This window comes from Dermacentor andersoni, chromosome 10 (genome assembly GCF_023375885.2).
Source record: "Dermacentor andersoni chromosome 10, qqDerAnde1_hic_scaffold, whole genome shotgun sequence".
NCBI lineage: Eukaryota > Metazoa > Arthropoda > Arachnida > Ixodida > Ixodidae > Dermacentor > Dermacentor andersoni.
In genome coordinates, this window is record NC_092823.1 from 95,544,047 (window position 1) to 95,569,588 (window position 25,542).

The following is a 25,542-nucleotide window of genomic DNA, read 5'->3' on the forward strand; positions in this document are numbered from 1 at the left end:
GTGGTATATTTTTGGTTTGCGTAAATGACGCAAATTCCAGGCCATGGCCACCGAGATTTTATTTGCATGACGGGCATAGCCCTATCTCGAAGGTCATGCCAAGGAGTCTTCTGGTTCTCAAGCTTGGAGTGGTAGTGGCGGCATTAATTATTTTCTTAATTTCGGTACTTGCATTTCAAAAGTATTATTTTGCATGTAGACTGCTCTGTATTAAGGCTACCTAAAACGGCTTTTTACGTGGTGTAAAAGTTCGTTGCCTTTGATGTTTAATGACGAATCGAAGTGCAGTAACATCGTGTTCCTGCGTTTCGAGTTTTCGATTAATTCACATAGATTTTCCTACAAAACTTACTATAGGGAGCTCCGTCACTGTGATCGGTCAGCTGCTTTGGGAATTGCGAGTAGAATGTGCGTTTTCTAACTGCTGCGCTTGATGTTGCTTCAGACGTTCTTGTGGTGCTATTTAATTATTACGCTTTTACATTTCTAAACTTTCAATCAGTCATAGCTTTCTGAGTAAGCGTAGGCAATAACTCTGTGAACATGCATAATCATTGCAAGTTGGGTTTATTGCGCAATGTATTTTGTTCAGAATGATCATTTGCAAATTTACAAAGCTGTTTGAAACCGGAAGGACGAAGCTTATACAAAGGCACGTACTATGCATAATTCATATTCTGGCGGAACAACCAAGCAGCTCCTGTTGGGACTTAGTGGGTGTGTTCCAGTTCTGGCTAGCCTTGAAGACAGTCTGCTAGTTTTGACTGCTAGGAAGACAGCTTCTAGCCAAATAATGGAACGCATCTATAGAAGACTCCTCGGCATATTCACGCTACCTCGAGTCTACAAGAAAAAAAATACTAGGGAAACATTTATTGTCGATGTATTTTTAACACTTTACATGTGCGGAACCTTAAAAAAAAGACGTAGCTTGTGCTAAGCGTATAAGTGTGGCGACGTTTTCTGGCACGCAGGCAATACGGTGGCTAGAAGGGGCAGTTGAGAGCAACGGTGGCGGCATAGTGTTGCAAGCAATCATGACAGCAGCAGCGGCGCTGCAGTCGCCAGCAAGATCGCTCCCGGGCGCGGAGGCACGGCGGTTGGTGCCACAGGTTTCGAAGCGGGCGTTTTTGCTCGCAGTTAGCGGTCGCATATTTGCCATAACTAGCGTTAAGCTAATGCATATCGTACCTTGTTAGTAGAGGAGACAGTAAATGACTGGCAGCTATCCTCTGATGAGTGGTCAAGTGTTAAAGATGCATTCACTTTTGGGCACGTCACGGCCGGCACAGATTTTTCGCTGCTCTCGGTCGCACGCGTTCTACGTGCCTTCCCGAATCGTCGGGAGGGGGAAAAACGATTTCAGCTAATGCGATGAATATTATGCTAGTGGTGTGGGTGAAGGAAGCTGCACCGATAGGCTCGCAGTGAAGGGTTCCTTAGGTCGTATAATACTGCGACGCACTGCATCCAGTTCGTCAAATTGGTTAATAGCAATATATGATACTTTAGAAATCATTCCACATAGGAGTTAAGTAAACAAACTTATTTTAGTCGCCAATGTGATGAACAAGAATGACGGTGCACACACACGCACGCACACACACACACACACCTATAAATATGTATACCTATATTTTGGCTCCGACGAAGGCCGGGCCCACGGCCGAAACGTCAAATATATATAAAGAAGCGTGGTGTTGACACCCAAGTAAAAAGAAGTGTCCTTATTTGACGTTTCGGCCGTGGGCCCGGCCTTCGTCGGAGCCAAAATTTAGGTTACACGCCGCAGTTTCAGATATCGCATTTTCTCTCTCTTGTCTTGCCTTGTTCTCCGCTTGGACAAGAAAATGCAATCGTGTTAGTGTGAGAAACTTTATCACATTATTGGTGACTATCTCGCTGTGTTCGCAGCAGCCGACCAAGTTTAACTTGTTGCCTGCCAGAGGACACTTCAAAGCACGCTCTCACTTGTTGCCGTTGCTTTTCGGGGAGACTGGAGAGCTTAATCTCCAGGCTTGAAGCTGATATCAAAGCGTTGATTTCCTTCATCCTCTCGAGCTCGCTACTCAAGCTATTTACTTTGGTCTTCTCTCGGCGTAGCTGCAGGTTACGCTTCACAAGCTTTCTAGCGGCACCGGCATTTCGCCTCGTAACTCTTTTTCGATAGGAGGCTTGATTCAACAACAGCTTGCGCAGATACTTGCATTGCCCACAAGGCTTGTCATATTGTGACACGCCGAAGCATTTTATGCTTTGCAATTTGCGCCATTTTGTTGGCGCCATACTCGCGCCATTTTGTTCTCACGGAGGTGGAAGAAAGAAAGCTTTTTCCGAAGCCTGAACACGCGCTTATTTCGTTTGCCTCGTGGAGTATACTCTCGACGTCTTTACATCATGCACTTCAGTTTTTTTATGCACACTCCTTGCATGAACACGGAGCAATGGTAGCAAGAAACTCCGCAGAACACAAAACTAATTTTCTAAAAGACACACTGTTCCCATCTCTGGCAAGTACGTGAAACGCTATTGTTTAAGGCGCTTCCGCGACAAGGCAGCGTGACCAAAACACGGATGGCTACTTCTCACCATTTAGAAAGTTCAGTTCTTCCACACTACACGTGTGAGCATCTGATGGGCTGTTCATATCGATGTCGCCGTTGGTGACGCTTATCGATGAAGCGGCCTCGTGCGAAGAGTTGTCGCTGTCTTTTCTTTTTTTCCCAAGCACGTCTCCATTTGATGTCCTTAATCTTCGCTTCGCAGGCAATTTCTTTGAGAGGTAGGCTGGCGTGTTTGGAAAAAGTGTCGGTACTGCGCCTTTAGCCAGGCAAGGACGGCCGTGAGGTATCTCCACAAGCTCTTCATTCACCACGTGGCTGTAGGTACAGATTACAAACTGGGGTGCGAAGTAGAGCTGTGCACGGGCTCGGGCCGGCCGCGGGCCGGGCTCGGGCCATTTAGAGATTCTCTTACTCGGGCTTGGGCCGGACCCGGGCCGGGCCTGGGCCAGGCTGCCACGCCGGGCGCGGGCGAAGGAAGCCACATACCCAAAACTTGCTCTTCTTGCTAAGAGGCTATTAGCCATTCCGGTCACCAGTTCAAGCAGTGAACGAAACTTCAGCGCTGCCGGATTCATAATGCAGGAGCGCCGCACTTGCCTTAACCCGTCATCAATGGACAACTTGTTGTTTTTGCACAATAGCTTAGAATAACAATTCTGCGCGCGCGCTGCATCTGCATATATTCACGATTTTGTCGTATGGAATGCAAGAGTTCAACATTATAAGTTCATTTAAATAAACAGGTTTTCCTGATATTGTTTCTATTTGTGTCGGCGTCGCCTTATTGCAGGTCGGGCCGGGCCCGGGCCGGGCCTCAACCCGGCCTAAGGCCGAGCCGGGCAAACTCAGGCTCCTTTAGCGTCGGGCCGGACCGGCCGCCTGTGGTAGTGTAGAGGCCGGGCGCATGCTCAGACTTGCGGCCCGTGCACAGCTCTAGTGCGAAGTGAAGCTCGCAGATCTTCGAAGTCCTGTCCTTGTCTGCACGGGCCACGGCCCGCTGCCACGCTTTAAGTGCCTTATCGTCGTCAGGCACCGAGAAAAGGAATGGTTTTTTTTTTCTGCTTTTCTAGTAGAAACGTAGCCAGTTGTGCAGCCCGCCGCAAAACTGTGCGTCTGTCGTTTCATGCGACTTGCCATTGCTTCTTACGGCATAGAAACGTGTAAAGATATTGTCACCACAAGGAGGCACAACTGCACAACGTGAATGTGAACAGAAACGAGCGTGGAGCAAAAATAACCGAACAGATCGAACCACGCAAGCCGAGCGCACCCGCTAGCTCAGGCAGCAGCCAATGTACAGCGGGGCCATAGCTTCCTGTATTTAGCCTCCTAGAATAGCCTCCTAAAAAATATAGGAGGCTATGGCGGGGGCATCTTAGCATCGACGCGCGCGCCACCACTCTGCATCATGAATCACTGCAACACGTGCTGCTCTCTCCGACGGCTGCGTTGCTCCCACCTCCCCCTTCTAGCCACCGTACAGGCGATTTTCCCGCCGAGCTTCCAAGCATTCTGCTCAGCCGCCATCTTGTTTTGATGAAAAAGTAACCTGCATCGTTCTTGACTTCGCTGCCATCTTCGGTAAACTGTCATTGTCGGCATGGTCAGAATTGGAACAAGATTTCATATGGCACCTATCTGTTTTAATTTATTAATAAATTATCGGGCTTTACGTGCCAAAACCACTTTCTGATTATGAGGCACGCCGTAGTGGAGGACCTCTGAAATTTAGGCCACCTGGGGTTCTTTAACGTGCACCTAAATCTAAGTACACGGGTGCTTTCAGATTTCGCCCCCATCGAAATGTGGCCGCCGTGGCTGGGATTTGATCCCGCGACCTCTGTTACAATTTCTCTCTTGTTCAGCAGTCTACATCAAACATGCTGGAACACGGCGATGAGCTCCAGAGTTCTGTCTAGCAGTTTTTTTTTTCATTTGTAGAAAACGTGTAATGTGTCGGAAATACAGAGGCAAAAGACAGAAAAGACGGCACCAAGGAGCTATTGTGTATTTGTTTTCGCTGTGCTACACGTTCAAGATGAGTTGTAAGCGTCGCCACTGCGCCATGCTAATCCGGCTGGACTACATTGACGAATGTTCCGTGGTGTTCACATATTCTTTCTTCGGAAGCGTGAAGCGGACCCTGGCTTTGTCGCCGTCCAGGGGCTCCCCGACGTACACAGTGTAAGCGCGCACGGATACCGTGCAGGGCACTCCCGGGCTGAAGTTCGGGAACCTGAGCTCGGTCTTGTCCGCGTTGAGTGCGACTACCGTGCTGTTGCCCCTGACGCGGCCGTTGACGCAGGTGACGCTTACTTCGTAGCCTGATCGGGGCCCGTTCCACGATTCTGGCGGAAGCCAGGTCACGTAGTGCTCCCCTTGGCGTTCCACCACAGACACGTTCCTAGGCTTGCTCGGAGCTGGAAATACAGAGAGGGGGGGGGGGGGGGTTCAAAATAAATTGCCGGAATCTCGTTTATTTTAATGTAACAGCTCTGCCAGCTGTCCCAACTAACACTGTGCTAGTATTAAAGAAAGAAAAAGGCAAGACTTCCTTGCGGATGCAATAAGCTGTATATGGATGGTTTTCATTGACGCTATCACCCTCGCCATCTTTGCCATTGCCATCTTTTCGGCAACTGCAACAACACGATGCAAGTTGGGTTAGGTTAGATTAAATAGATGCGTCTAAGTTATGTAGAAAGGAGGTGGTGTCGTTACCGCTACCGTATGTTGTTACTACCGTTATTGTTACTACCACTATTGATATTGGCGTCCCATTATGGGACCTCAATGCTTGGAAAGGGGTGTTTCTCCCGAACTCCAGGGCGTCCTCACCAAATAGGTAAAGCCTTAATAATACGTGCTTTGGAATTCCACAAGGGAAATTGATGCCGTGGGAGCGGCCCAGAACCACTTGTCCAGAGTTATGTGCCCGCAGGCTTCGACGTCATTTCCGTGGTATGGGCTCCCTGGACAATTCGTCACAAAAGCAAGCATAGTGTAGGGCTGAGGGATGCTTGTGCCCAATTGTATAACCGGTGGGCAGCAGATGGCAGTGGGGTTTTAAGCCCATGACCTCCCGCAGCCGAGGCGGACACTCGGGTACGAGGCTGCGGCCACTTGGTCGTTTTTGCAGCCAGACGTATACTCCGCGTTTCCAGACGCACTCTCCCGCACTGGAGCCGCGCATGCGCTGTTGAGCGTGACCGCTAGGCAACCGCGTCGGCGGCGTCGTGAGTGTGCCTAGAGGCATGCATGCTTTTATTTGCCATTGCAGTAAAATGCTGTTGTTACACCGGCGTATATGGTTCTGCTTTGTTTATAAAGTTCCATCTTAGAGCTGGGATAGAGCACTGCAGAAGCCCTAGATTCAACGAGTCTGGGCCGGGCCAGTTCGTACAGTCGTGGTCCGGGCTTCAAACTACAGGCTTGGGCTAGGCCTGGGCCGAAAAATTCAGTCCGTGGAGTGCTCTATGCTGGGACACCTGGTATAAGTGGATTTTAGCACAAATATGTGTCCGCTCCATATCGTTGTCATAGAAAAGGAGCGCGAAAAAAATAAATAAAACGTGTCTTTTTTGAAATTGAGGCACGCGCTATTGATTGAGGTGCAAATCGCTTGGCATTGACTCTAGGATATAAATGGGTGGCGAAGTGGTTGAATATCTAAGGGGTTTGCACATACTATTGTCAGCAAATATAAGTCAGCGAAAAGTATTAAATAGTTGATCTATGCATGCCAAAAAAATTGGGACACTTAGATTGAGCGTTAGGGCGGTTTGGGAAGCAAGTGGTTGGCCGAGGCAAGAGGCGCAGACTCAATAATGGCATTCCGCATGGCTCAGCAATGTGGCAAGAGAACAGCACTTCAGTACAAATGCACATATGTTCGCACTCATATCGCGCTTACTGGAGAGCCATTACGGTTAGTGTCGCAATGGTGCGAGAGTGCGAGGTAATGTCCGGAAGAGTTAAAGAAGGTGCTATGCACACAAATATGTCGGGATGGCACTGCTGAGAAAGTCAGTAGATCTGAGTGCAGAAAACGGATCGCTGGGGAAGAGAGCTAGGAAGGCTGCTGCACAAAGAGCTCGAGAATGATTGGCGCCATCGCTGAATGGACACACATTTCAAAATTATTTCCAGCAGGATCGAAACATGGACAAAAATAGGGGTGTCTTGTTCTCTGCATGCAATTTTTTTTTTTCATATTAGAAAAAAGCTTGTGAGCCCGGACACGTGCAAAGGACATGCGAATCGATATTTACTTTAGCCACTTCGTAAGCACGAAAATGCGTATTCTGGAAAATTCTCTACGTTGTGTGATATCTAGGCCATCCGTTAACTGGGCTTGGGGACCAAGAACTGTCGTTCAAGGAACATGTCCCGAATAAGTACTCGGCTCCTGGAGCAACGGTAAATGCTCGACACCTGGCTGTGTCCTGCACCACGTGCACTCAGGCTGACAATGAGAAGTCTGGATGGAATGTGGATGTACTGGACAACTACAACCATAAGGTCACGGTCAAGTGGCTATACTTACTGCTCGATGCAAAGCTGTAGATTTTTCATTAAGTTTGCTCCTCATGCATTGCGGCAAATCTTTGAAATTAATAATAAGAACATTATCTTAGTGTATTCTTGAAGCACTTCAAGCGCAATCAGAAGCACTCAGTATTGCCCGAAAACTGCCCTTTCATAGATCCTTGCAGCTCTCGGGAGGGCACCTTTCAAGCAGTTCTGAGTGTTCCTAATTAGTTCACAGGAAAGCACTTGAATTTCTACTTAGAAAACACGGGAATTTGTGTGGAACTCGGTATATTTCTACTTACGTTCAGGTAATGTTTTGAAGACTTTACTGGCGCTGTCACCCACTATGGCCACTCCGCTGCCCATTACACCCGGAGTCACAGTAATCGTGTAATTTCTCCACGGCTTCAGGTCAAGCAGGTCGATAACGACGTCGCTCGAGGACACGTTGTGTACGACCACATCACGTTCCATGGAATTAGCACCGGTAGTCTGTTTTTCTTTTGTAGTGTCATATTGTCTGAGAGACTGTTCTGTAGAAACAGCCTCATCATCTTCGTATTCAGGGTGCATGGTGACAACTACACCGTAATAGCCGCCGTCGACTCCGTCAAGTTCAGTCACCTTGGGCCACGAGGCGTGGGCCGAGGTTCCAGTCACCTCCGCCACCGTTACCTCTTCGACGCCCGGTATCCGAGGCGTCCAGCTTCGACCTCTCGCCAGGCTAGCGTCACCCTCGAAGACGCCGCTTGGCATCTTGATAACTGGTCGTACCGTCGCGAACAAAGCCGCGAACGTTTTGACTCCAGAGAAGATGACGTACGAGCGTCCGCCGAGCACTGTCTCATTGCGACAGTTGTCACCGACGACTTCGGAACCGATACATAGCATGACGTGGTACTCAAGCTGAACGGGTGCATGCGGTGTAGTGGCCTTCACTTTCCACGTCACAGATACATCGCAGAGAGAAGGTGTGCAGTTGTCGTTTGTTAGAGCGACGCCAGACACACGTACGAGACCTTCAGGGTAGGTTGTAGCGGTCGCGATCGCCGATTGGTGGCGCCACGTAATATTCCTTCTTTCGCAGACGGCCACCACCTGGACTGCGTAAGTGATGTATGGCTCTAGTCCATCGATGGTGGCTTCGTTATTGTGAGTAAATATAGTAAATTTCTTTTCCTTAGGTGTGCTGACCTCGTGGGAACTGGGCATCCACCAGGTAATTTCGTACAATTTCACGTTGTTGTCTTCAGACTTAGTGTTCCAGGAAACTCGGAGTTCTGTAGAGCTCGCTGCTGCCACCGTTAGGCTGAGGAAGTCTTCCACAGGTTCTGAAAAGTGGAATGATGTCTGAATGTAGCCGATAGCTCCCACTTTCATGAGCGCGAACTTAGACAGTTTACTAGATTATACACTTCATGCAGAACGTTTTGCCTTTTTATAGAGCTGTCCCTTAGGTTATATAGACTCTATAGACGAAAATTCAGTGGCGTTGCGCTGCTAAGCACAAGGTCATGGGTTCAATACCCGGTAGTGGCGGCCACACTTAGATGGGGTGACATGCAAAAATTCCCATGTACTGTGCATTGCGTGCACGCTAGAGAGCCCCAGGTGGTAAACATTCCTGAGTCCACTACGTCACGCCTTATAATCGTGGTTGTAGCACGTGATAGCCCAGACTTCTTTTTTTCGGATAGAAGTTGAAGGCAAGACTATCTCCTTTAATCTATAGTTCTCCTGGGTTATCCCAACGGGATTTGCAAAAAAATTATATGCACATTATACGACAAAAGGTGCGCGTAACGTCATAAATCCACAGGCTAACGAAGACATGTAAACACACCAAACGCCTATAGATATTTTATTGACTTAACAAAGCTTTTGTGTAGACTTTCTAATATTATGCACTTTAATGACGGAATTGGAAACGCGTGCTCACAAAGCTTATTATGGATATCAAGATTGTTCTAGCGAGTTTATCGTTAAGGTAAAATGACTATGTATATTATTCATAAACAGTCGCACCGCAAAAAAAAAAATAAGAAAAGTAGGCGTCACAGTCCGCGCGAACTCCTTGCTCATTTTATCCTCGCCCGGCGATGCCCACCGCAACGTTGTTACCCTCAGCCCCTTCACCTTGGCAATATCTATTAACTGTGTCGTAAGTGCCATAACTGTTATACAGCACTATAGAACTGAAAATTCATCTGGAAGGACATAATTATTTTGATATCTGCAAGCTAACGACCGTCTACCAGCAAGCTGCCTACAAATCACAGAATTTTTAGAAAATATTTTATGCCTACGGCTGGCGTCATCATGCCGAGAAGTCCTGTAAATTGTTTTCAATTCTTTACTTATTTCTCGAATGAATTAATGCATTTTTTCTGTTCCTGTCGCTTCATATGGTTGAGAGAAAGTCAAACGTGTTACATATCAGCAAACTGTATGATAGAAACAGTAGGCTTTAATGTTTCTCGGCTATATAGCAAAATTTGGTGTGTTCATAAAATAAATCGCACTTTCAGGGAGCGTCTTTTAGTGTTACGAATTCTGTGCATTGTTCTTTGTTTCAAAGAGGGCGCCACTTGACAGCATTATTGTCATGCCGTTGGTCAGTATTTGTGCGCTGTAAAGCTTAAACAGTAATGGTAACAAGCCTTTATATTTGATAACAGGAACATAACATAGAGTTGAAGCTCGCACTGTGAACGTTCTTCTGCAAACGCATACGCGTTGCGCCCAAGAAGTGCAAATGAGCGATTTATTTTCATACGTACACTTGGAAATGTTGGCAACTATTTTCTGGCTTTTCGTCGGCTTCTCCAGAAACAGTAAATTGTCCAGTGATAAAAGGAAGATAGCATAAAGCGATATGAAAAAAAAAAACTTTCCGGCAACAAAGCGCAATCTTAAATGTGCCTGAACAGTCACTACAGCAAAGAAAACAGCAACGATTCCGACACATTCTGAATTTTTTGCGAGTATACATGCATCACCCAATCAATTCAATCGAATAATACAAAATTAAGAGCGCAAGGGCATACGCATAAGGTTAATAGAGAGATACAATGTCACTTTTAGCAAGGTTATTAAAGCTTTCAGAGCTGACCGCTGTTAAATGATGCGTTATTCCTTGGCCCAAGGAACTTTCCTAAGCTAAAGGGACGATTATGAAGGATCGTGATTGTTTCGAAGACACTTTTTTCTCCTGCGTTCAAACGTAGGACAGCTTATCAGAACGTGTTCTGCGTTATTCCATGAATGGCCGCACGTGCGACAACGCTTAGCGGAACGGCGTATTGTGTGCTCTTGCCCCCATAATCCAAATTCGCGTAAGATTTGCTTTCCCGAAAATTATAAATAGTTCGATCCTGTCCGAGTGTATTATGGGCGAACTCTTATGCCGTGATAGGTTGCTGCTTTTCCAAATAAGTAAATGACTTATTCTTCATGTAACCATTTCTTAATGTTATTCCTAATGTTAACGTATGGAACTAGGAGAGGACCCGCAGGTTAAGGCTTCAGATTCACTTTAGCTACCTGAAGTTCTACCTTAAGCTCAAAAGTCTGAATACAATAACATTTGTATTCCGAAACCATGGGAACATGGCCGACGAGGGCGGGAACCGAAACGAGGATCTCGGCCATATATTCAGCAGCACAGCGCCGTAACGAGTGAGTAAATGAGCCGGGTCAATTTGAAAGAAAGCACCAGTGTGCGTGGCCTCTAAACAGACTCACCTCTTGGCAGGGTCTCGAACTCCAGCGTTGCGTTTCCGACGCACTGTTGTCGCTGACCCCAGCGTAGGCAAGCGGCGATGGCCACTGTGTAGTTCTCTTGCGGTTCGAGACCATCGAAAGTCTTCTTCGTACCGTCGACGATCGCCCGCATCACGGACCTTGGCGTCGGACGGAAAAGCGTCACGTGGTACAGCACCGCGTTATCCCCAAGTTCCGCTGGGTTCAGCCAGCTGATTATCACGCGGCTGCCGCTCAACTCCGCGTGCAGCGAGTCGCTCAGCGAAGGTACGTTAGGCACCGGAGCTGTAAGATAGAGAACCGCCGGCTGTGATTCGTCTGTTGTACCGTGAACTTCGTCGACGAGAGCCCGGACTTCCACTGCGTACCCGCAGACGTACTTCAGTCCTGCTATGACCGCCTTGCCAGCTCTGGCCGGAACCGCTGCGCTGCGACACTCTTTCTGGTAGTCTTCGTTGCACGAGGGGCAAACTTTCACGGAATAACGAGTTGCGGACGACCTTTCCCTGGCGAAGCTCCTAACGTCCCAGGTTACGGACACCAGGGCGGTGGCGTTCGAGGACCCCTGGACCTCGGCTCGGACTCCTTCCGGTGTCCGGTACGGGTCGCTCGCTGGGGTTTTGAAGTGGGCGATCGTGGGTTCCCCTTCTTCGCTTACGTTTCCGCCATCGCTGCGGGAGAGTGCCCTCACTTCCACCCGATACCAGCAGAGGTATTCGAGTCTAGCGAAGACGGCCTTGCCGGCACACGCCTTTACAGACGCGCTGCGGCATTTCGTTGGCTGCGCCTCCTTTCCGACCGTGCACATTGGGCACAGCTTCACCGTGTATCTCTGAACCGGCGAGTCCTGCCCGCAGTGGAGCGAAGCGTTCCACGTTATGGAGGCGAGAGGACCTGTCACGGACCTCCGGGATTCGACGCGAACGTCCTCCGGTTTCTCGAGGAGTTGGGGCCGCACGCTTTCCTTCTGCAGGGACGCGTCTGTGGTGTCCGCTTCCCGAACAGTGGACAGGTTAACGTGGTAGGTGGCACCGCGTTCGAGGTTGTTGATGACGAAGCTCGTTGAAGTAGCCGGCAGGGTCTGGTTGCGCTTTGGAACTCCATCAGCATCGGTTTGGTTCGCCTTCCACCAATTAACGATATAGTTGTCAAACCGCCTGGAGTTCGGGTCCGGTGCGGGCCAGGCAACCAGGAGCGTGGAACTTTGGATCCTCTCGACCAGAAAGGAAATATTAATAGGTCCATCTGTGGCAAGCAGAAAAATAAAGCAGGGTATATCATATTTAAAAACGTGGAGAAGTAGTGATCAGCATCAGCCAAGTTGCAATAGCTGAGCCATCAAGATTTACGGAAATCTCAGCTGAAAGCTGATATGTTCGTATACTGGAGAAACGTTTCCTTTTTTGCACTTTCAAATGGATGACTCAGCTGTTTCGTGTGTTTCTATAATTTCTAAGTTTTGCAGTTTTTTCAAAATCGGATTTTGCTGTATTATCCAAAGGGGCGGGCATGAACGAGAAATTGAAGCACATGTTCAACTAATTTAAAAAAATCACGAAATCATGGCAGATATTGTGATTTTCCAATTGTAGCCGGTGAGTTTGCAAGGTGTATATACTTAGAAAGAATTTTCAGGATGACACTAGTTTCAAGTATTCATTGCCAAAGTGTGCGATAATATACATAGGCATTCCAGTTACTTTTGTGCTTCACTGCATGAAATAGCGTTTTCTAAAGAAAAGGAACTGCCACAACAGTGCATTTCTATCTCCAGTCTGATGGCGCACATCTCGGAACCTGCGCCTTCTCCAAAATTTCTTCCAAGTGGATATGCTTTGCAGGCGCACCGGCCACGATTCGTAAAGTGCAATGTGCCGTCAAGTAATAAGTTGGTGAATTTTCGTCAATTAGTTAATCATGTGTTTCGATTTCTCATGCAAGTAATATCCGCCTCTTCGAAGATCCACCTCAACGACTAGGATTACGCTATCTGCCACACGCAGTTTTCAAAAATCCTGTAAAGTTAATAAACCTCAACCCGTAAATTTGGGTGCATTGAAGATGTAAGGCAGATATAACATGTACGCCGCTGCACAGGCTTGCTCTCAATCAAAAAGTCACAAAAACGCTAATACAATTAATCAGTTGTGAATATCATCAATTGGGAACATACGATCGAATTGCCTCGCGCTTAAATTTAATTCCTCCCTACCTACGCTTGATTGCGTAATTGCATTCCTCTACGAATTCCCGAAGACCTTAAAATTGGTGTGTTGTGCTGCGTATAGAGGTCGTTTCACGCATGCGGAAAAGCGTGCATTTGAACTCCTAGAACTACAGCGCACGCGCTCGAGTTTACAATTTCTTCATCCAAATTCACTAATTTCACGGAACAATAATTACAACTCACGCCTACTGCACAATTAAATGGCAAATTTAAAGGCATTCAGTATTTACGGATTGTTATTCTCTCAGACTATCATCAGTTTCGAGATGTTAGTCTCCAAATAGTGCTGCGAAATTTGTTGATTTTGCACACGGGAAAACTTTCCATTCTGTCTGAAAAGACGAACTCTATCGAAGGCACTGATCAGGGCGGGGGGGGGGGGGGGGGGGGAAGACAAAGGAGCTGACAAACTAGAAAGTCGTGCATGGAACATCCATGGTTAGCAGAATTGGATCACTTGATCTGCATAAATTGTATCGTACATGACAGTAGCTGACAAATGGTGTCTGTATTTGTCTTGTATTCCGTATTTCGTTGTTGACACAACTTTTCAGAAATTGCCTGTACCAGATATGAATTCCCTAATGCCCGAGCTTGATTACTCTAAGGGGTAAACATCATTTGCAGCACAAATCTAAAAGCGTAAATGATTTATTAAAAAAGCTTAGGTAATTAACTGCTGACTAATTATTTGATACTGCACAGTGCAACTTACCAATTGAAGGCGGAGACGTATCGGAGCACATCCATTGGTAAATAATTTTTAAATCTATAGCACCAGCTTCGAGATAGGCGTCGTCAAAGTAGCGGTAAAATGCACTATTGTTCCAGCTACTTTTCTTTTTTTACGAAAAGATTTCTTGCGCATTCTAGGATAAATTTAACTGGGATAACACTGCATTAACAATGCATTTCGTCGCACAATTTTGCAAGGTATACCTCCTAACGACTGTCATTCTCAGCACGCCTTCTGAGTGAATTTACCATGCGAACTCGCCGGTTGCAATTTCTGCGTTACAATATGTGCACTAAAGTAACTATATGTTAAAATTGAAATAGTGAAATTTCGTTTATTTGTCAGTTATGTCCAGTAGCCGGGCGCGTCAGCGGGCGTCACAGATTTCGACGCAGAATTTTTAGTGTTTTGTGGCTGTCGCGACTGGGTAAACGTTCTCGGAACTTTCCAAACTCAGTACCCGGCCTAGGACTCGGCACACTCCCGAACGCACTGACACGTACAGTCAACAGCAAAAGTTTACGGGATGCGGTGTCCCCTTGAAATGCGAATTCCTGCACTGTTAAGGCATGGCACTTCGTATTTAATATATCACTCTGTAGGTGGCGAAGGCTACTACGCGCTGGAACATTCAATTCGAGGCTGTGTGACCACGCTTCGCGGGAATTCAGCTTCTTGGTAGACCCCGCGTCCCGTAAACTTTTGCGGTTGACTGTACTCTGCCCATGTTCCTTTCGCGAGCGTGAGACGGCGCTTTGTGAGTGGGGAAATGCGTGAACGGGATCGAGTGCCGGTTTGCACGAGTAAGAATAGAGTGGTTTAGCTTGTCCGGTATTCCGGTGAAACGCAGGCGGACGGGGCGGAGCCGTAAACGTGAGCGGTCTGCATGGTGCAGCCACCTGGTGGCACAGTGCTCAAACAGACAGAAACGGCTAATATTGCAGTAACCAATGTATGTTTCTTTGTTGCGGGTGTAATTTTTTGGCAGCAACATGATTACGCCAGGGCCAAAAATTTACACCAGCAGCGAAGAATAATACGCTCGGTTAATGCAATACAGTCTAGCCCGGTTATAACGAAGTCGGCGGGAATCAGAAATCACTTCGCTATATCCGCTATTTCGTAATATGTGGACTAATAAAAGAATGCAAACATGGGAATGGGAAATGGAAATCCCTTCGTTATAACCGCTATTTCGCTATAAGTGGCTTCGTTATAACCGGGCTAGACTGTATTAGCTGTTTCTGTCTGTTTGAGCACTGCGCCACCAGGTGGCTGCACCATGCAGACCGCTCACGTTTGCGCTTCCGCCTACGTTTTACCGGAATACCGGACAAGCTAAACCTCTCTAATGAAAGTCAGGGACGCTGGTTTTGAGTGGATACGAGTACGAGAGGTAGCGGGTGGGGGATGGCGACACGTCGGTGATTAAGTGGAAGTGATCATATGTGTGAGTGGGTGCCAGTGAGCGCGTATGGCGGTACTATGAACTGCCAGTTGGCGCTGGTGAGTATGAGCGGGTGAGTATGCGAACGCGAGCGTCTTAACAAGCGTGTTCGTTTGGGCCGGTTGGTAGCATCTTCACTGATTATACCGACGCGTACGAGTCCCACGAAAAATGTTGGCAAGTGTGCACGAGTGGGCGTCCGCTTGTCTTTTCAACCTCGTCTGGTTTTTCTTTATAACACTGTGTGGTCCACGTTTACTTCTAAAAAGAATTATGTAGGCCGAGCTGACGCCATCAAAATGCGAGGTCGGAACCATTCCCACAGTAGCATTGCTACGTTGGCGCTTTTCATCATTAGTTCAGCTTGTCAGGTTCCGGTAAAGGGGTCTTTTGTTGAACCGTCAACAGTCGGCGTCAAAGCTGCGCCGGCTTGTGGATAGGCGCTGATAAATGGAGGGGAGAGGGGCGTTGCCTCGTGGTAAACGTCGAACTAATGCCCTTAGCCGTGTTGAGACGTAACAATGTTCGTAACTTATGTTCCCCATGGCAGTGGCAAGGCTCCTTGTCCGGACGTCGGCTACAGCGACATTCCTTGTTATGCTACTGTTCAATCACCTCGAGTGTCCACCATCATCGTGTAATGTCTCTGTTTGTATTACTCCAGCCCAAATAATTTTCTCTGCAGTGTCATTTCAGAACCCGCAGAGTATAACTTGTTTAGCTTCACAGCACTTCCGCCGGCACAATTATTTTTTTTTTTACAATTTTACGGGAACAGGGAAGACTCACGTGTTTCCACGCTATAGACAACGAGCGAGACTTCGGTGCTGTATTGCTTCTCGTCGCTCGAGCGCTGTACGGTGAACCCGCTCAGGCACAGTGTGTACTGGATGTTGGTCTCGACTTCGGTGAGATTCAGAGAGCCCTCGTGCCAGCCGTGCATGATCTGTTCGCTGACGTTGCAAGACGGACTGCACCAGCGGCTCCTGTAGCCGGCCAGCCACCCCTGCATCCGCGCTGGAACCCGCCACTTGATGTCCAGCGACGAAGAATGGCGCCTGGCGGTGATGCTTTCGTACGGCACTGCGAAGCGACGTGTGTTACAAGATTCGAGCGGACGCAGGAGAAACGAGTGTTCGAATGCGAAATGGAAGGGTCTAGCGTTAAGAGGTACAAATGCCCTTAGCAGTAGTAGTGTTTCTACGAATATGGCACAAGATCAAAAAGGGTACCGGCAGATGGGGAGAGAGAGAAGGGAAGGAGGAAAGGCAAGGGAGGTTAACCAGACTGACCGGCAGATGGAGTAGCACACTGTGGTATCGAAGTTACATAAACAGAAATAAAGGGCCTTAGAAAAGCTGGCCTACATTTTGGTATAGGTGGACCTATCTTTGTACTAGTACCTATGTTTTCATTGAAGGGTGGAGGAGAGCGGAAAGGCCGTGACAATCGTAATTATCGTGCATTTTAGTTGATACCTATGTAAAGCCTTCGTAACACGTCGTGGAAGCTACAGTCAAGCGGTGAGATTCAAAATTACACTGGCTCCAATTCCCGAGAACATGCATACCGAGTACAACAAGGAAACGCGCAAAGCACGTGCACAGCATCGTCAATCGATGTACTCTAATAACCCTAGGTACTATGCGTACTACACGGACGCAGCTGCGTATGCAGAGGCGACCGGGCAGCGCTACTAAAAGAAGTACGCCCTGGCAGTCGTGAACGCGATCTGCCAGCAGCAAATAACCGCGTCGGCCACGGCGGGATTCCCCACCTCGGCCGAAATGTTAGCAGTGGCCATCTGCCTCGCTCACGCGCAGCATTCGCAAAGGGACTCGGTTGTGCTCACGGACTCCCGGGAGACATGTCGCTTGTTTCTCATGGGGCACGTGACTGCGGCTAGCTTCGCGATAATTCCCAAATATTTCAACCGCCGTCATCGCCCGGGACCCGTGGGGGTACAAGGGAGTCAAGAGGCTGATGAGTTAACTTGAGGATGTACCAACCAAGAGCGACGGTGTCCTCTTCTAATCCCAATCACTCGCACTATCCCTCTCGAAACCCCACCATGTTAAATGTAAGAGACATCCTTGCTCATTAGGGCGCAGTCGACAGAAAATACCCGCCGCCTCACCCACAACTTAGCGGGGAAGAGGCCGCCGATTGGCGTAAAATACAGAAAGGGGTATTCCCCCATCTAAACTTGCTAAACGCTAAACTCGCTATAGGGCCAACTGCCGTTGGTGCGGTGGCATACCCAACCTAATACATGTAACCCGGGAGTGCACTAAGCGCCCTCCTAGGCCAAATAGCATCGTCACATTGAAGCAGTGGCAGGCACAGCTTGCCCTTTCCGACTTGGGTGGACAAAAGTACTTAATTAGCCAGGTCAGGCAAGCGGCAGAGTCCAGCGGGACTCTGGACTGGGGGGCTCCGACCAACCCCTCCTTAAGATCTCTTTCTGTCAGAAGTCTATATATATATATATGTATATATATATATATATACTCTATATATACTCTATATATACTCTTTTTCTTCATATATATATATATATATATATATATATATATATATATATATATATATATATATATATATATATATATATATATATGAAGAAAAAGAGTATGACGTACGTTGAATAAGCACAGTATATTTGACTGGCGTTTCGGCTGGTGGACCAGCCTTTCTCAAAACAGCGTGTTCATATATATATATATATATATATATATATATATATATATAAATATATATAATATGCTCAAATGGTAGAGCATCGCACGCGAAATGCGAAGGTTGTGCGTTCGGTTCCCACCTGCGGCAAGTTGTTTTTTCATCCACTTTAATTTCCATTAATTTATCGTTATACTTTATTTCATTTATTCAGCACAAGTAATTTCCCCTATGTTGTACTTGGTGTCAGTGTTTGTTGGCTTCTCATGATATGACATAAAATTCGGGCCCCTCGGTTAACCCCCTTTCTTCTCGTTATATATATATATATATATATATATATATATATATATATATATATATATATATATATATATATATATATATATATATATATATATATATATATAGTCACGCTGCTGCATTGCGACTATTTTGTTCCATCATTTACCTGGTGCCAAACGTGAACACAAAGAATGAAAATTAATGTTATAAGTAATCCTAAGAGATATGACGATTGTCGTAAGAAATAAAGTGCCAGTTAGTACTAATGCTAAGAGTTATTAAGACGCTAGTATGGATTAGAGGGGATACGCATGATAAAATATATTTGAAATTTAGAGGAAGAGATCTGGTATATAGATTCCACGTAATGTGTACTTCAGATAACCGGTGGTCTATTAAACTTGCAGAATGATTGCCAGGAGAAGCGAAGATGAATCGGGCTAGATTAGATAATATGGGTTATATAGACTGGATACTAAGCTGCTGTTATATAAATCACTAATCCATCCTGTTGACCACGCATCTGTCGTTTAGAACCCTTATAAGCAGTGTGAGATTAACAGGCTAGAAGCAATTCAGAAAAAAAGCTGTAATATTTATGTCACCGTTATCATCATGACTTTTCACCTTCTTCTGCATTTATTTCCCTGAATTTAATTTCGCTCTATTCACGTCGCTGCATACCATCGTTACATTTCTTGCACAGCATTGTCAAATCTTCTGTTAGACATTCAAAAACAACTATATACTAACCTCGCGCGAAAGTCATAAACGAGTCGACATCACAACTTGAACTTGATCCCCTCCTTTGCACACACTAATATGTTTAAATTAAGCTTTTTCCCTCCTTCCATTGAAGACTGGAGTTCCTTACCTGCGTCTATTCACTCATGATCACCCAGAACGTTTGTGTCTGCCATCCAGGATGAATGGTCCTCGCACGTCACCCTCATCGTTGTACCGTACTCTTCTGTGTATAATTTTCAATAACTGCTGCTATAGCAGTTATTGCGCGGAAGTATGTACGAATAAATAAATAAGTTACATGGGCTGACGAGATTATAAAATTTCAAGGAATAGGATGAATCGGTTTTTCGGTCTTTTTGACGCAGCCACTCGTATTTCATACATAAGATGATTTTACAGATTGGCTATACTGTATTTAAACGACAGATAACTAAAAAAAAACTTTCACTCAGTCTAAAATTTTGTTTCAATTGACCGCGCATGTCACGCAGAAATCATGCACAAAGGTGGGGTGCCTTCGTGCGAAAATAATAATCCGCATTTCTGTCATTACAATCACCAGAATGCATGAACGATATTCATAGCTCATTCTTATATTCACAGCCCAATCTCATATTCTTAGTATTCCTCATAGTTAATTTTACTTGCTTATTTTCAACTACAAAAACTTACTGTGCATTTAAAATACGTATAATAATATGGTAAGTTTTTTTGTATTATGTTAACATTTGATGTGCTTCATATTGTAAGTCTGCTATCTTCATAATTACCAACATCCATTGTAATTGCGACATGTTTGCTTCCTTTTATGCGTTTGTAAAATTGCAGAAGGAACGTCGCATGCTGCCAATGTAACGGTCTTCAGTCAAGCTGCCTAGAGCGGCTTTTAGCGCTGAAGACCATCCAAATTTTCTGGATAAGTTCATTGATCCAAAGGGCCTGCAGATACGGTCTATACCTGCCGGTAAGGTGTAGACGCTCCTGCAGACGGAGGGCGAGAACTCGGACGGCGAGCACTGCGTCTGCACGCACACGGTGTGAGTGTAGTCGGGCATCAGGTTCCGCTCGGTGCTGGTGCGACCTGTCACGCCCGCTCTGCAAGCCGCGGGCGTGGAGTTTGCCGAGCAGGTCTCCGCGTAGACACCGGGAAACACGCAGGCGCAGTGCAAGGGGTTGGCCCTGCGTCACAGCGCACGAACACGCGTTCGCGCACTTTTTTTCAGTTCCCCGGTCACGGTTGTGTCATCATCATCATCAGCCTGGTTACGCCCACTGCAGGGCAAAGGCCCCTCCCATACTTCTCCAACAACCCCGGTCATGTGTAGGATCTTGCGAAACACATTGATTGATTGATTGATTGATTGATTGATTGATTGATTGATTGATTGATTGCTTGATTGATTGATTGATTGTGCCCAATGACCCGAAACAACGCATGCGTTACGAGAGACACGTTAGTGGAAGGCTTCCAGGTAACTTCAGCCCCCTGGGGTTGTTTGAAGTGCGCCCAGTGCCTAGTAAAAGTACTAGTTCGCATGCCCCGGACCCATTGCAATATGCCACGAAATCGCACCCGCGACCTCGTGGTCAGTATTGTAAGGCTGGCCAACGGCCACTGAGCCACGGAGATGGGATGGCTTTATTCATCGCCATTAAAACGTGTTATAATGCATTCTAATTTCTCATGCATTGCGTGTTTTTTTGTTGTAACCTAGATTCACTATAGGAAATCAGAAACTATAAGTTCTGTGCGAATACTGCGGGAGAAGTATGGGGTTCGTTACGTGTGCTGAGACATCAGACTGGGAATTAGCTTTGAACCCGGTTAGACGAAACGCCACGAAGAGCCGGCTTCTAAAGAGACGAATAACAAAGACGAAGACGATTGGTGCTATGATTGCATAGAGAGTTCGGGCTTTGTTTTCACTTAGCATGCCTAAAAGCTAACAACACTAATGCGCGTACGCGACAAACCGCCTCATGGTTCGTACCTCGTTTCCGAACGAACTACAATTTACAAGCACTTCATTTCAATTTGCCATCCATTTTGAATAAATTTCCAGAAACAACGACCGCTACACACCGACAATTGTGCCAGCAGTTTGTATCCATGTCGTGAACAATAGTTTTCACGTTGCGGTTATTGGAATTACATATTTATGCCTTATTTTATTACTGCTCTGACCTTGTTTGCCTAAGTAGGTATCGGTCTCTCTCATCAACTATTTCGCGATATGTTTCTTGAATTTCTATTCTTGTATTCTTCATAGTTTATTGTACTTGCTTATCTTCAACTACAAAGACTTACTGTTTTCATACTGCAAGTTCAGTGTTCAAGTCTTTGTTTCGTAATATGGATTAAAAGTTCTATGCTCTAAAACGGTGATTGGTTGGCGTGCTTTACCGTTTGTAATATGCGTATTACAAAACGCAAGGGCAACACTCAGAAATCTTTCTTTCTTTCTTTTGAACTTTGCGCTTGCGCGTTCAGCCGACTTTGGATTGCTCCAGTGAATTTTTTTTCCTGCCAGGTTACATAGTATACTCTCCTGCTTTTCTGAATACGGTTTGTCCGTATTCGTATTTGCAATTAAGGCAATATGCGTGTTATAAATGGGCGCTATGCGTGAGCCTCTCGCTCCCGTAATGCTCATGTATACTCATTCCTAATTACGTAATATTCTGTCTGGAAACATTGAAATAGCTCGCCGCGGTAGCTCAGTGAATACGGCATTATGCTGCTGAGCGCGAGGTCGCGTGCTCGATTGCTGACCGCGGCGGCCCCATTTAGAAGGCGAGATGCAAAAAAAATAATAATAATAAAAAATAAATAAAAAAAGGAAAACGCTCGTGTAGTACATAGATTTAAGTGCACGTTAAAGAACGCCAGGTTGTTCAAATCGTTCCGGAGACTTCCACTACTGCGTGGATCATAGCCGTAGGGTTGCTGTCCCAACGTTATACCCATTCAATCAATCACTCAATCAATCAATCACATTGAAAGTGCCTTTGATACAGCGACCCTGTAAGTACCGCCAGCACGGCTGTTGTGCCAGTGCATATAGTATCTGGCAAAATATCAATAAATCAATAAAAATCAGCGAATACTCACTCTGTCGTGTTCCATCCGAACGTGATGGAGTCGTGCAGTATTTTGAGCGGCTCAATATCCGTAGGTGCAGGACAGTGGACAGCCTGTGAATGTGACGAAGAAAATTAAACAGTCGGAACAAAAGCGCGGTGAAAATGGGGGAAAGCAAGGAGATAAAGAGTGGAAGGGAAATTGTGCTCACCAACGCATACCGAACGGTGCTTACCATGCATATGATCAGGAGCACTAGATCTATGCTCAAGGAAATACTGCACACGAATAAGTTCGAACGTCTCCGGGTGCTACCGCAATATAGCGCTTTTTTTTTCACTGTGGTAGAAGTTGCGGGTTTTTTACATTGTTCTGCAGTTGTGTGAAAGGCAACACTTGGACTCTGCTCAAATAGCGACTCCTAAAGTAGTGCAAGTTTGAACGCCTGCTGTTGCTACGTGCAATATAGTTTTCATGTTTAGAAGAAAAAAAAAATGTTACTGGTCCTCAGACCGATGGTATCACTCCAGCAATACACACTCCATGATCTGTAGATGGCCACACAAACACGCATCTGGTGCACTGCATGCAGTTTGACAAAACACAGACAACAGATGAAGACTAGTAATTAGACTGCTTGGATTGGACTCAACGTCACAAAGAAAGGTCACCGCTAAGACTTGGGACCCGCCGTGGTTGCGCGGTGGCGTAGTGGCTGTGCTGTTGCGCTACTAATCTGGAGGTCGTGGTATCTAATCCCGGCCGCGGCGGCCGCATTTCGATGGGGGTGAAACGAAAAAAAAAAAAAAAAACCGCCCGTGCACCGTGCATTGGATGCACGTTAAAGAACGCCCGATGGGCCGGCCACGATAAAGAATTCAATTTTATTAGTCGATGTTCGCACGTGCCTTTGATGCATGCTGTTTTTATACCTCATCTCGACACGCGCGAAGCGTCCACTTCCTACATATGCATTTTTCCATAAGTGCATTAAACGTCAGTTGTGAGTGAGCGCGGGTGGTGTGTGTTTCTTTCTCTAACGTCTTTCGTGTTTTTAGCGCTCTAAGTGTTTATTAATATGCGTTACCAACTGTCCCACTTATCCACCCTTTTGCAATGTATTCCGGAGTCCCTCGCTACGGCGTGCTTCATAATCAAATCGTGATTTTGGCGCGTAAAACAAAAACAAATTTAACACGAGGGACGAAAAAAGAAGCGCGCTACACAGCGCCGGTGTCGTGCACTTGTTTCTTGGTCCCTTGTCTTAGCGCTGAGTTTTATTTGTAATCCTGAGACAAGAGATGTCCACAAGTTTGACTTTCATGGACAATGGTATGAACGAAAGTAATAACGTGGGTGTAACAACATGCACTAATTATAGGTCGTATAGGTGTGCATGCGTGCGAAGTGGGCATGCAGCGAACACGTGGGTTTGTCCATGCACAAGTACGTGCTCGATAGATAGTTCGTCAGTGGCACATGTATGTATGTATGTATGTATGTATGTATGTATGTATGTATGTATGTATGTATGTATGTATGTATGTATGTATGTATGTATGTATGTATGTATGTATGTATGTAAAAGTCAATGTATTCTGGAAGTGAAGGAATGTGCTGGACTAGGGTGCTTGGTACATGGCGACAACAAACAGCGCTTGGGCGTCTTCAAAGCTTGACCTCGACGCCTCGTCTAGAACGCAATGGAGGTTATCGCAGCGGGCACGTGTATAATGGGATATGCAGCACTCAGGAAAGGACTTGCCCGATTTCACTTGCGTTTGCATAGACACGTGAAGTCGATAAGATTATGCAGGTGATATAAAATTGTTGTACAAAGCGTGAAATTCCGGCGGCCTTCGAACAATGCCGTTTCTTCAGCCTGTGGGTCGCAAACAATGAGCTCTCGTAGCTGGACCGATAGCTTTTCATAACTTCGATCTTTCACCAGTCCGCAGGAGAACAGATAAAGCAAACACTATGGACCTATATTATTTATGCGTCCCAATAGGCAAGTGTTTCTCGGCAACGAAATGTAATAAAAGTAATAAATTCATCAGCGAGTCCATTTGTTACTTGTGTTACATGACGTTGCTGTAGGGTGAGCTAACTTTTATTCTGTAGCCGTAGCATAGCAAGCGTGGAGAAAGAGGAAAGAAGGGAAGGGCAGGGAAGTGAACCAAATTGCGGCTTGCTAACTTGCACCAGGGAAAAAGGAATAAAGGAACGAAAATAAAGAAAGGAAAGAGAAAGATGCGCGAGCCCGTGAACAAAGTGGGGCTGGCCATAACGCTTATACGACTGACCTCTGAGGCCAGGTCGACCCTGCGACTAATGGAACGATTGCCCAGAAATCCTTGCCTTTGAAAATGGTCAATCTTTTGGTCGGTTTAACAGAGTTCAAATAATGTTGCGTTCGACGGCGACGAAGTGAGCGAGAATTCTGCGTATGAGTGATAAAGAATTTTAACCAGGGTGAAAATCACGTGTACCTAACTAATAGAACCATAAATTCCGCTGAATTCCGTGCGCAGGAAAATAAACCAGATTGTATTTGATGTAGCCGTCACAAGTTCAGACGTGAAGTAAACGCACCCGACGCGCGCTGGCTTAGCGGCTACATGGTGTTGCGCTGCTAAAGCACGAGGTCGCGGGATCAAATCCCGGCCCCGGGGGGCCGCATATCGATGGGGGCGAAATGCAAAAACACCCGTGTTCCGTGCGTTGGGGGGCACGTTAAAGATCTCCTGGTGGTCAAAATTATTCCGGAGTCCACGACTACGGTGTTGCTCCTAATCAAATCGTGGTTTTGGCTCGTAAAACCCCAGAATTCAAGTAAACGCAAACTGGTTGTCAAGGGGAATGACTACCTTGTTGCAAACTATCCCAGTGCTTCGGGCCCGAAAAACAAATATTAGGACACATGAAAATGTGCAGATACGTAGAGAGGGACAAGTTTTGAAATTTTTCAGAACGTTTACAACGATCTGCAGCAGGTTACTTGCACCTGGAAACTGTCCGCCGCCAAATATATGAAGATTTTCAGGTGAAGATGGTTGGCTCAGTGGGTTACAACATGCTAAAATGATTACCCCAATAAAAAAAAAAGAAATCAGTCGCAATTAGAATTGCATTGGATAACGGGAAAGCTTATCAATCGCCCATCCTAATGTGCTATATAATAGATGAACGAAATAAACTCACATGCGCGACCTGGATGGTGGCTGAAAAGAAGACGGCGGTCACGAAGCAAGCGGCGGTTATTTTTTGGGGCGACGTCATGGTCCCTTGATATCAAAGAGAATGCCTTGAACTGAGCGAAGATAAAGTTGACACCGAATCGATATTCGCATCTACATATCTTCTCCACGTACGCGCCTAGGCCGACGTCCAAGTCTAACGAGGACGAACCTGCACTCTGCTTATATGTGCGCCTCCCGTGAGCCGGCAAGGGGTTTATCTTTTGCACTGTCGTTGGTG

At 46.3% G+C, this 25,542-nt stretch overlaps 1 protein-coding gene across 1 annotated transcript; it reads right to left on the bottom strand.

Moving 5' to 3' along the window:
• Window positions 1-4,549: 4,549 nt before the first annotated feature.
• On the bottom strand, window positions 4,550-25,473 carry LOC126544409 (uncharacterized). Its single transcript, XM_050191723.3, has 7 exons — window positions 25,267-25,473; window positions 22,093-22,175; window positions 19,939-20,159; window positions 16,059-16,352; window positions 10,842-12,104; window positions 7,400-8,428; window positions 4,550-4,984 (listed from the first exon to the last, which is right to left on the bottom strand). The coding sequence occupies exons 1-7, from the start codon at window positions 25,342-25,344 to the stop codon at window positions 4,647-4,649; spliced, it is 3,306 nt and encodes a 1,101-aa protein (XP_050047680.2). The 5' UTR covers window positions 25,345-25,473; the 3' UTR covers window positions 4,550-4,646.
• Between the last annotated feature and the right edge of the window lie 69 nt (window positions 25,474-25,542).

Excerpts from the sequence above, each read along its gene's own strand:
- LOC126544409 (XM_050191723.3), bottom strand. The coding sequence starts at position 25,344 with ATGACGTCGCCCCAAAAAATAACCGCCGCTTGCTTCGTGACCGCCGTC. Across the intron at positions 20,160-22,092 it reads TTCGGATGGAACACGACAGA|GGCCAACCCCTTGCACTGCG; the intron begins GTGAGTATTCGC and ends GCTGTGACGCAG. Across the intron at positions 8,429-10,841 it reads GTTCGAGACCCTGCCAAGAG|AACCTGTGGAAGACTTCCTC; the intron begins GTGAGTCTGTTT and ends TCCACTTTTCAG.